Source organism: Protopterus annectens, chromosome 6.part0 (genome assembly GCF_019279795.1).
Source record: "Protopterus annectens isolate FY-2018-M chromosome 6.part0, PAN1.0, whole genome shotgun sequence".
NCBI lineage: Eukaryota > Metazoa > Chordata > Ceratodontiformes > Protopteridae > Protopterus > Protopterus annectens.
The window spans coordinates 904,046,081-904,058,412 of record NC_056737.1 but is presented as its reverse complement, the minus strand read 5'-3'; the positions used below and the strand labels follow the sequence as shown (position 1 = coordinate 904,058,412).

Genomic DNA, 12,332 nt, shown 5'->3' with positions numbered 1-12,332 from the left:
ACTGTGGTTTCTATTGTAGATTAAAAATCTCAGTACAAATTGTCAATTCCAAATACAAATCAGGAGAGATATAGCTTACCATTCAGAGAGCTGATGATGACAAAACATGAATGACTAGAAAAACAAACAAAAAAATAGATTGAATAGATAGATAGGTAGATAGACAGACAGACAGACAGATAGATAGATAGACGGACAGACAGACAGACAGACAGACAGACAGATGCACAGACAGACAGATGGACAGACAGATGGACAGACAGACAGACAGACAGACGGACAGATAGACAGATAGACGGATAGACGGATAGATGGATAGATGGATAGATGGATAGATAGATAGATAGATAGATAGATAGATATAAAAGTACAATGGAAATACTCCTGCACCTCTTTGAGTGGAAGTCTTCTTATAAATCCTACTGTTTATCAGTTAGTTATTCTCATTACAATATCAAGCATCCTTAGGGAAAAGGGCATTCCCATTTCTTGAGGGGATGCAATCTCTGAGTTCAGGTGAAAGATGAGCTTCTACCACTCATCCTAATGATTTATGTTTTCTGTTCACTTGTTATTGCAACAGTTCATAGGGAATAATAATCAATGTGTCTTGCATGGAAAGCCCCCTTCTTATTTTTCAGACTCCTGACACTAGATCTATTGTGGAGTGAGATGTGTAGAAACTCATACAGACCGATTCCAAAACATTTGCTAGTAAGTGATAATGTTCACATTAAGAGCAGGCTGAGAGCAAGTGTTTTGGAGTCAGGTCCCTTAGTAAGCCTGTTTATAGGTAGGCATTATATTCACACAGCAGGTCTTTCAGAATCAGGGCAGACCTACAGAGAGGAACTCTTTTGAAATCTGGCCCATAGTGTTCCTGCACTTTGTAAGGGTATAATTCTTCTGTTCCGGGACCTACAATTCCACTAACCTTCTTTCTCAAATAGCTTAACTCTATTATTACTGTTGCATTTCTAGAAGCACTATTGTTGCCTTTATAGATGTCTATTGTTTTTGAAGTAATTTCCATGGCATGCAGCAAAAATAACTTGGAAGTTGTTTTCCATTGTGTTCATCAATAATATCCACATTTGATTAGAGATATGCTCTTTTGCTAGTACATTATCCTTAATGCATCTCTTACTGGGCAATTTTCCTTCCTGCATTAGCGAGTGTTCTTCCGTTAGCTTTAGGGAAGCAGTATAGCACAACTAAAAGTGATAACACACAGTATAACAACAGTCGTAGTTGGAAATGGGAAACCATTTTAGTTGTATAACTGTCTCTGTAAAATGCATTAAATTTCCATTTTCCATCACCATGAACAGGAATAGCTTTTGCATCATAGAGCCAGGACTGATGAAGTCTATGCATTTTCTTATGCTGACTTCTTTCACATGATGCCATCTGATATAGCAACAGAAAATTCTAACCTCATTCTTTAACTTTTTGTGGTATTATTTTCCCTTCCTCTACAAATCTAAGGTGAGGGGTTTGGAGGCAGAAAGAGAGGGGGAGGGGGGACCAAGAGAGATCCATGCAGATATTATGAAAGGGAAAGGAAAAGAAAGAGAGGGAAATGAATAGAGGAGGCAACCCTCTTGGCAGTTGCTAACAAGATAGCCAATCATGATGGTCTGATGAGATAATATAACATAGTCAAAGAAATGAATATGCAAAGTCATAGATTTCCAATTTCACATGTCAAAGAATCTGGTGAACAGTTACCATGATCTTTTTTTTTTATTTTAACATGATATCCTGTTTTATCGTTGAATGCAAGCTATGTGTAAGACTACATGATTGAAGCAATAGGCATATATATCCTTTTTGTCTATTTTATTATTTACTGCCATGCTGATATAAATATATATATATATATATATATATATATATTTATTTATATATATTTATTTATATATATATATATATATATATATATATATATATATATGTGTGTGTGTGTGTGTGTGTGTGTGTGTCCATGCTAACCCTTTTATTAATTGTTGTCACTAAAGAGAGATGTTAATCACCCCACTTGGCCTGATTTGTTACCAGCTTATTTACAAACAATTGAATAAAAACAAAGAATTATACCCATATGTTTATCTCTCTATCTCTCTGTCTATTTATGCATGCATGTGCACGCATGTGTGTGCATGCTTGCGTGCTTGTGTGTGAACTTGCACATATATACAATGTGTGGCTATATAAATGTGCATGTGTTTCTGTATGTATAAGTATAAATAGTTTGTGTGTGTGTGTGTGTGTGTGTGTGTTTATGAGCACACATGCATACTATGAGTGTCTATATAAGTTTGTGTGTTTTATGTGTTTCTGTATGTATAAGTATCTATCTATCTATATATATATATATATATATGGGTTCCATGCACTAGATCAAATTTTCACTAATTCGAAATAGTGCATGGAATGCTCACTGCAGTGAAAGTGTACTTAATCGAAAGTGCACTTACACAAAGTTCAGTACAATGAACAGGTGTTGTACTGAACCTCCGTGCAGTACTCATGGACCTTAGGGTTAGGGCACGGGTCATAGTAAGGGGATAGCCCATAGGGCTATCCCCTTACCATAACCCGTGCCCTAACCGAAAGGTCCGTGATGACTGCAGCGCAGTGAATGACATAGCAATGTCCTCCACTATGGTGTGATAGTCACAAACCTTATGGGTAGGGCATGGGTTAGGGTAAGGAAATAGCTTTACTAACTATCCCCTTACCCTAACCCGTGCCCTAATCCTAAGTTCCATGACTATCGCACAATAGTGGAGGACATAGCTTGTTTTTTATGTCCTCCACTGTGCTGCGGTGTTTTTGGTGAAGTGCACTTATGCAAAAGTTCACTTTTGTTAAAGTGAACTTTCGCAGAAGTGAGGCTTCCTATTACAAGTTCGAAGCAGTGAACTTTCGTTCTTGTAATAGGAATCCATATATATATATATATATATATATATATATATCTATATGGATCACCTACACATGGTCGATATTTCATAATGTCAAAAACCATAAGGCCGTCACCATATGATCGACATTCGAAATGTTGACCATACGGAACTGGCATCTCAGTACAGTCAGAAATTGAAAGATTTTCATATTCCACACTGTAGTGCAATCTCAAAGTTGGTATATTTAAGTTACGGGGGGCATAGCCCCCCTGCTAGTTGTGTTTTTTTTTTTTTATTATTATTACATGGTCGACATTTCAAATGTCGATCATATGGTCTCGGCCATATGGTCTTCAACATTATGAAATGTTGACCATGTGTAGGGGTCATATATATATATATATATATATATATATATATATATATATATATATATATATATATATATATATATATATATGCGTGTGTGTGTGTATGTGAGTATCTGTGTGTGTATTTGTGTATGTGTTTGTATGTGTGCATGTGTGTCACTGTTTCTTGAAAGCTAATAAAATGAGCAGTTAAACCTCTAACTTTATATCTTAAAAATGCATTTATAAAAGTTTTGCAGTTTAATATGCTTTACTCTGCCTAAAATGTTTGATTGTTGCCTGAGCAGACAGTACTATGAAAACAGTACTGAAAAGTCATAGTAAGAACAAGACTAGAGAAGTCCACTAGAACAAGCAAAATTAATGATATTATTATTAGCAGTAGTAATAGTATTCATAGTATTTGCAATAGTAATAGAAGTTGTATTAATATTATTGCTGTTGTTGTTCTTGTCGTATTAGTAGTAGTAGTAGTAGTAACAGTATGGGAGCATCATATGTTGTTTTTTTTTCTTTATTAAACAAATTACATTTCCTTGCCATCCATTTTTGAAGGCTGTATAGTATAAAGAAAAGTCACCAATGTTTTGAACTTTACTGACAAATGTCAGGACAATCCTTGACATCTGCTTCATTTTCACTTTTAGGCAGCTTTCAAATACAATAAAATAGACTTTCATTGTTAAAGCTTCACACACACTCTGCACGATAATAATTGTAAGCATAAACAATTTGAAAGAGTCACCAAAGTACAAAGATAAAAAATCAGTGGCACTATGATTCTTCCATCAATGTACAACTGATTTTGTTATATTATTAACTCATCCTGTTCTCTTAAATGCCAGTACAACAGTGTGAAAAGGTGTGTGTGTGTGTGTGTGTGTGTGTGTGTGTGTGTGTGTGTGTGTGTGCTTGTGTTTTGTGTGTGTCTGTGTAAGCCACCAAAAGACAAAACTGAAATTCAGTGGCACTGTGATTCCCCCAGTCAATGTATAGTTAATGTCACATATTACATTTATACAAATTCTGATTTCCTAAATTAATTTACAAACCTGTGAACTGACTGACTGTAAGTGTGTGTGTGTGTTACTTTATCACACAAATAAAATAACATTTCTGAACATGTATGACTAATGACGCAAATATTGGGCTAGTGGTGTATATAAGTCTGACTCAGGTAAGTGTCTGGGAGATTATTTTCATCATCTTGTGACAGTTTTCATAAAAATTACTGGGATGAGGGAGAAATATTATTACTATACATGCAGGCAAACAATAGCAAGGACACAAATCATGCTCAAGAAAGCATATGCACCACAGTTATGTGGCATGCATGATCAATACAAAGAAAGGCATTACAAAATTAGAGGAACACTAATGTATAAAAGTCATATACTACCAATATGCTGGCGACTTGCAGATTTACAGACTTCTTCCACGCACATTAATGTCTTTTGGAGAAAAAAAAGAAGAATGTTAGCAGACCTACAACTAAAACACAGCATGGCAAAATTAAGCTCCTGGGCTTTCTTCTGCATACAATTAATAAAATAAATGTGTATTTAAAAAAGGCATGACATGCAGAAGCATACCTGTTTGGAAAATGCAAGTCCACATTTGACTACTTGTCTGATATGTCTGTCTATATATCTATATGTCTATCTAATAAGATTTTCTACCGAAGTAAGCTGTGTGCAATGTGAGAAACACTTTGTTTCTTTTTTTGTATCAGTGCTGTTATATTCCTGACTGCACTGTCATCAGCAACTAAGAAGCAACAATTGCCAGTGGTATTTTATAACAGTGATGCAAGATATGACGTGAATATGACAGTATGTTAATGATGCTCAATGGGAAAAAGAGCTCATACACTTATACAGAGAACATTACTCCATAGTTCCTACTAAAGTGGCTAGGGAAGAAAAATGCCCTCCGGAATGCAAATGCAATGAGTGTATTGTGGTGAGGATCTTGCTTTATCAATTTATTCAATGTTTCATACAATAAATCTTATAAAGAATCTAATTGGCTAAATGAGTACACTCATCACCTTGTCCACATCATAGTACATAACCTGTAGGGGTTCTAATCTCATAAAGGACAATTTGTTACAATATCAGGGATGAAGTGTTTTTAGACAAGGACAGAAAAAAAGTTTTATGCAGGTGTGGATATGTAAATCAATAAGCTTACCTGAATTACGGCACCTTTATTAAATAATCCAATCGATTGTGTAGTTTTGCCTGTTTTGGTAGATTTAAAATACACCATGAAGTCAAACAATACATTAGAAGATGTCAACTTCACTTGTATTCTAAACCCTTTCTACAATTTAAATTAAACATAAACAAATAAGGACGTAGAACAAATAGTCAGTTTTTTTATTTTATTTAAAAAAAAGAGTTGATTAAAAAAATAGTCATATACATTGTATAAAATGCATCAATCACATAAATATGGCACATCTACTCCAAACAACGTGATACTGTACCATTGGTACTTCTAAAAATAATCGTACTTCAGATCCGACTTTGTGGTGAGCTTCCATTTAAAAATCGGTCTTCATAAATCATTAGAAATATCAATGATGCTATCAGCCTGCTTAGAAGAGAACGTATTTTCAAATATCAAAAAGTCACATACAAAAAACGTAAAAAGCATAGTTTCATAGACACATGTACATATATAACACTATCAAAGGGTTTTGTGAGGTCAGATTAAAACGTACAGTCACTGTGAACAGACATCGGAAAGGGTCTTCACTTTTCATAAAGACAGCTATCATATTCATACTTGTTGTTTCATTAGTCCAGTGAAGTCATAATACTGGTTATCACAGTCAAGCTCTAAAGCAACAGGAACGATCCTACTGCAAGTTTATTAACACTTAAACCTGGATGACAACTGTGCTTGAATTATTTAGCTGGCTCTTGTATTGGTCCAGCCAGCTTTTAAGTTCAGATATTTTGTACCCTTCTGGACCCCGCCCCCCCTGGTACACAACTGTCTCTTGCTGAACTATATAGAGCCTCTCAAAATAAGCCCCATATGCTGCGTTGGAAGCATTGTCCATAGTGTCAACTACCACAAGGCAGTCAGGGATCTCTAGAGTCATTAGTTGTGCGGCTTTCACTCTATCTTCCAGGCACCGGTGCTTTGGGATTTGGTAAGGGGCATCTGTGCTGACCCAGCCATCTGATGGGTGGGCTTCTTCAATGTATATAAGTAAGAAATCGGCAACGTCTTTGTACCGGGTAGCGACTCCCCGAAATGCTTTCAGACGTGCCATGAAGGGGGGTCAGGTGCAGCTTCCGAAGTTAAGGATAAGTGGTCTCTGGCCGCCTCCAAACTCCAAGATTTTGGCTTTGTGTTGCCCCTCTAGCTTGATGACTTCTGTATTTGGTGCTGCCAAACCAGTATGTGCAGCCTTGAAGAAGTCCAGTCCTCTGGCCATACCATACTGCCCTCAGTGATTCTAGAGTAAACATGCGGTTCGAATCTGAGACACAGACGGCTGGCTCCTCAGGTAGTTGGCTGGCTTCCTGGCTCCTGTTCATATGCAGTAGAATCCGCCGGCGAACACATAGAAAGTCCAGTAACCACAGCATCAGGGCTGTGACGAAGAAACGAGGCAGTAGAATGAAGTAGGCGATAGCTTGCTTTAGCACTTCATTCATGGTGCAGACACCTGAATGCTGATGCATAGTTTCGTTGCTATCTCCACCGTCTGGGGCTCTCCGATCTACAACAACCCCCTTTTCCCCTGCTAGTATAAAACCCCGCTTCTCCTAGCTCGTTATATAGTCATGGTTTGAATGAGAGCTGCCCCGCCTGCAGGCGACGGATGAACTGCCACAGCCTCCCGGTCCGCCCCCGCGTACTGCTTGGGATAACCCATCCTGACCTGTTGTACACAAATCACAAACGCATTTTCACAAACGGTGAGCACACACCAGAAAGCACATGTACACGCCCTTTAGGGTGAGTGTCCTTAATGTACCCAACTGCAATCTGATATGAGGGACTAGGCACTTGGTGATCTGCGTAATGCGTAATACTTATTTAATTGAATAGGAGCAGTAAATTATGGCACAGTGGAAAGGGTACTTGCATAAATAAGTTTAGCACGCTCCAGCATACTACTGGGACCGGGAATGAGTAAACTTGTAAGCAAAAGTACAGATGCAAAATGGTTCAGGTTTAAAGTGTTAGTTTTGCAGAACATACTTTAAACTCACTCAGGAGGCTATTGGATTCTGAATGGCTCCTACAGGTGCTTCGTGAGCGCACAATGGGTGACAAACGTTCACTGCAAAAATACTTGTTAGTATGTTTGTTTTTTGGCGATCCTTTCATCACATGTTATATATTTCCCTGTTATGGGAAACAGGGTGAGAACAACGTGTCCGAGTAAGTTTTCCTTGTATTAAAGCAGTTAACTTTTTTTGCGACAGAACAACTACATGCCATATCCATTGGCGCGTCCATATCTCTAGTTGTCTCTCTCTCTGTCTGTTCTTATCTCTCTGTCTGTTTGTATCTATGTATCTATCTTTCTATTATTTTAAGTATGCATATATATGATGTGAGAAATCGTTGATGAACGCCACAGATAATTACTCATTCTTAAGCAGACCTCTAAATTCTCATATTACAAATTACTATTCTTGCAACTCTATAAACTGCACAGCAATGCAATCAACGTACCTATGTCTGAAAGGCACACTTTCACGGGATAAAAAATAAATAAAACTGCCAAGTTTAAGCTTTTACTATTATGTTCGGTAGGCACTAATGAGCTAGTCACTGGCAAAACATTTAAGAGGTTTTCCTCCGCTAATGCAGTCAGTATCTGGAAGTTTTAAAGGCTGCAATTACTGAAATTGTAAGCTAATAAACTAGCTATCACTAGAGGGAGATGTTGCCCGATATTACTGACTCCCGTTTTAACGGCGATAATATTGGCAGAGTCACTGGATCCAGTCTGAGCCAGTAGTCTAGTGTAGAACACTGCGTGGTTCTTCCTGAACTGAGCTGTCAGATACCAGTTCCTCCCCTCCCAGTCCATGTTTTAATGTGTTGCTACTGGAAAGATGAGATACATAATTCAGTGATTGCCGTGGCGACTTTAAACATAAAAACTGACAGCAACATATGTTCCAGAACTTTCACTTTCTATTTCCCTTCCCTTTGTGACGTTTTGCTGCAAGAGTGACCTGATTAAATATGGATGTTAATTTCTGGAAATGTTAGCTAAGTAAAACACTTGGGTTGAAGGGAATATATACAGCTGATGATTCCGGCGTGTGGCCCCTAATTTTGCAGGACACAAGCTTTTGCTGTTTGTCAAGAGCATTACGACAAACAAACGTGTGTGATTTAGGAGGAAAAACTAAAACATACAAACTGAAATGCTAACTGCTAACTCCAATGAATGTACCCTTTTATTTTCTTTCTATTAAATTTGTTTCTAGTTTTGTATGGACTTCTACAACTAATCTCTTTCCTTCTTACTCTGCAAGTAGAAACAGTTTAAATAGATTATGGCAGAACAACTGGAATTAACTGGCATAGATGTTTACAGTTGGCAGATGTTCACAGGAATGAATCATTATTTACATATAGATAACAATAACTAGTTTAAAACATATGAAGGGTTTATGAAAGCACAAGTGTATTTCCTGCAACGTGTGACTCTATAATAACTGATTTAATATCTCCTTAAAGGCTCTCCGATATATTGTTCCCAAACCACCCAAAACGTTGCCAGAGAGATTTGTTTCAGTTTAATGCAGTGCATTTGTATAACTTGGCAGGTTTTATAGCTTTTCATTTGTGTTCTTTCTTAAAAATTAGTACTAGAAAGAAGGGTTACTGAATAAGACACGCACTTTCTTCTTCGTGTCCCTGTAGACTCATGATGATGATGATGGTGGTGGTGGTAATGATGATGATGGATATATTAAGCCAAGGTTTATCAATGCATCATTTAGATTTACTGTTTTTCTTAATACATTTAGCAGCTTTTAACTCACTGCTGTAAATCATGGATTACTGATTTGGGTATAGAAAGTGATCCACTTTTTAGCCTGCACAATAATTTGAAATACTATTGGGTTGAAAGGTATGTACTAAACATAAACGTTTTTTCACCAAAATGTGTTCAACAATTTTTGTGACAAGTGAGGAAAACGTATTCCTCATAAAACTGAAAATTCCACTGGATCCAATAATTTGTCTTATTCGTTGTTACAAAGTGCAACCCATTAATCGTTTCAGGTTTTCTGCATATAATAAAATGATTATTTCAAAAGAAGCCAAGCATTCAAACGTTACGGAGTCAGATACCTGTAGATAATATAAAAGCACTCTATATACGTGCGTGCACTTAATTTCACCACAATGCATTTGTTACGCCGCATGTCGATTTTTACGAAATGCTAAAAGTTTTGACTTAGTTTATACCAATAATATAAGGTATCCCTGCATACATAGACATAGAAGTGATTTATTCTGTTAGAGTTTAATAGTTGTTGTGGTGGTTCCCACATTGATACATCTTCAACACAAGCACCAGTTTGTCCACGTTTTATATTCTAAACAGGATCAGAAAGTGCATCGTATGCGTACGCACATTGTTATACAGGTGTGATGTTCTTTAATCACACGCACGCACACGCAGTGACTTGAAAAATAAACACTTTGAACAAAGCTACAGTCTCTGCTAACTGAATGGTGTCTTATGATTTATATGTTCGTTACTGCTACACATACAATTATTTACGGGATGCAAGCAGATGATGATGCATTTTATGTTATACAATGGGCATCTTGTTTCTAGCCATACATTTTTTTTTCCATTTACTTTTTGGGAGAGTAAGACGAAGTTGTAATAAGCTTCACAAGATCCCAATCTATAAATGGAAGACATTAAGAAGCCTAAGACACAGGATATGCTGAAACCTGTGAACATTATAAAACCTAGTTGTATAAACAGAAGGTGATTTATCTACCTTTTTCTTATAGGTTCATATGTTGGTACTAGGCTATCGGCCATAGGGCCTGTACAAGCCTAGCCATAACAATTCCTTGGCTATTTCTTCCCATACTATTTACTTCCCTGGACCCCTGTCTAGCAGGGTGACTGATGTGATCCCTGGGGTGAATTTCTTTTCTCCCATCCAATCATCAAGGTTCCTTTTGAAGAGGGCCAAAGAGGTGCTCTGCTTGACATGTATGGGTAGTCTATTCCAGAGTCTAGGGAATCTCTGGGTCAGGAACCTATCCCTCCAGCATGTTTTGTTTATTGTGATGACAAGGTTTAGACCCCTGGAGCGTGTGGCTTTGAGGGATTGGAATTTCTTTAAGTGTAGCATGTCCAATAGCTTTGGGTTTGACATGGCCTTGTATGCTAAGTAGAGATCACTTCGGAGTAGACGATATGCGACAGAGTATAGCTTGAGTTTTTTAAGCCAGTCAGCATAGGGCATCTGCTTTAGACCAATGATCTTCTTCATTGTTCTTGTAGTTGGACAAGTTTGAAGTGAACCATTAAGTAATTGAATCTTGGATCGAAATGTCTCCTATGCAAATGTTTCCCATACTTGAACTTTCACTGCAACAGTACAATATGCCCTGTTTACACAAATTTGCATTTATTAAGTGTAGGATATCAGAACATTGAATGCATTGCATGTCCAACTTTATTGTTCTTAACATTACATATCCATCTGTCAGTAACACTTGTAACTTGTTGCAGTAAGAATTAAAAAGTAAACTCGGACCTTAATTTGGAGATAGGTTCTACCCCACCCCTTTGTGTTGCTGTGCTTAGCTATCTACTTGAAATGATAAACTCAGAAAAAAAATCTAAAATATATTTTTTTCTTTTAATGAGTTACAAAGTCTATAGTGCAGTATTAATTCAAAAAAGCATATTGAAGCATGGCATTTCTGCATATGAAATACTGTTAGTACCATGTGCATAAAATATGCTCCATCAGCACAGATTTTTCAGTAACTCCTATATAAAAGCCAGTGTATCTGCAAGGTGAGAAAGAAGCAAGTAAAACTGTGATATAACATTTCACGTCCATTCTGCATGCTGCTCAGCTTTAGGGCTGCAAGTTGGCTGCTTGTTTTATTTATTATTTGTTTAGTTTTGCATTTACTTGTAACTTTAACTTCATAATAGCTTCCATCTATAGACTGCGTAATCTTGTGATGCTTATTACATCTCTGCCTTTTGCTAGTTACTCAGAAGTGCTATTGCAGGTACATACTATAAACTTAATAGACAGGATAATCATGGGTAACTTATCCCTTCGCTGCCCTTTTACATTACATCATTGTCATATATTGCTGTGACTCCGTGGTTGAAGAGCTCCTTGCATTTGATCCACTTACCAAGCTGAGTGATAAAATAAAATAATAAAAGTTGTGGTGGGTGTATGTTTGTACGTTTCAACTGGTGCTGTTTACTGCTTATACCTGTTGTTTGCTGGATAGACTCTGATCGGTCATGATACTAAAATGGATTAACCCAGGTATAAAAACTGGATAGACGTGTATTTCTGTATGTGTGTTTTTTATCCTAACAAATGGCCTAAATAAAATAAGTGAAATAAAATAGACATATCCTGCATGTAGTATGAAACATTTAAGTGACATGCACTATACGTTTTGTATCTGCCATCTACAATTCATACACACTGTAGCCTAGCTATTAATTACCTAGATCTAATTATTCTAATAACTAAAGGTGACCATTATATTTTATATTATCATAGCAGTGGTAAACTATCAAAGTGTAATAAGTGTCATTATACTACATAAAATATAGTTGAATGTTTTAAAATTGACAAAAAAAGAAAAGAAAACAGGGCACAGGCATAAATTATGCATTCTGAAATATAAAACAAATAATTAATTAAATACATAAATAAATAGACAATTAATAAAAGAATCCAAGTAGCAAAGTTCTTGCAGACCAGTTTTAAAATTCCATAGTATATAGAGCTGATCAGTATCTAGAATGGCTGAAAAAATG

General features: G+C 36.7%; 1 protein-coding gene across 1 annotated transcript; it reads right to left on the bottom strand.

The window, feature by feature from the left end:
• Positions 1-5,655: 5,655 nt before the first annotated feature.
• Positions 5,656-7,165, bottom strand: DIO3 (iodothyronine deiodinase 3). Its single transcript, XM_044074559.1, is given in 2 exon segments — positions 5,656-6,725; positions 6,727-7,165. Coding segments are annotated over 2 exon segments (816 nt in total). The 5' UTR covers positions 6,988-7,165; the 3' UTR covers positions 5,656-6,170.
• Positions 7,166-12,332: the final 5,167 nt, after the last annotated feature.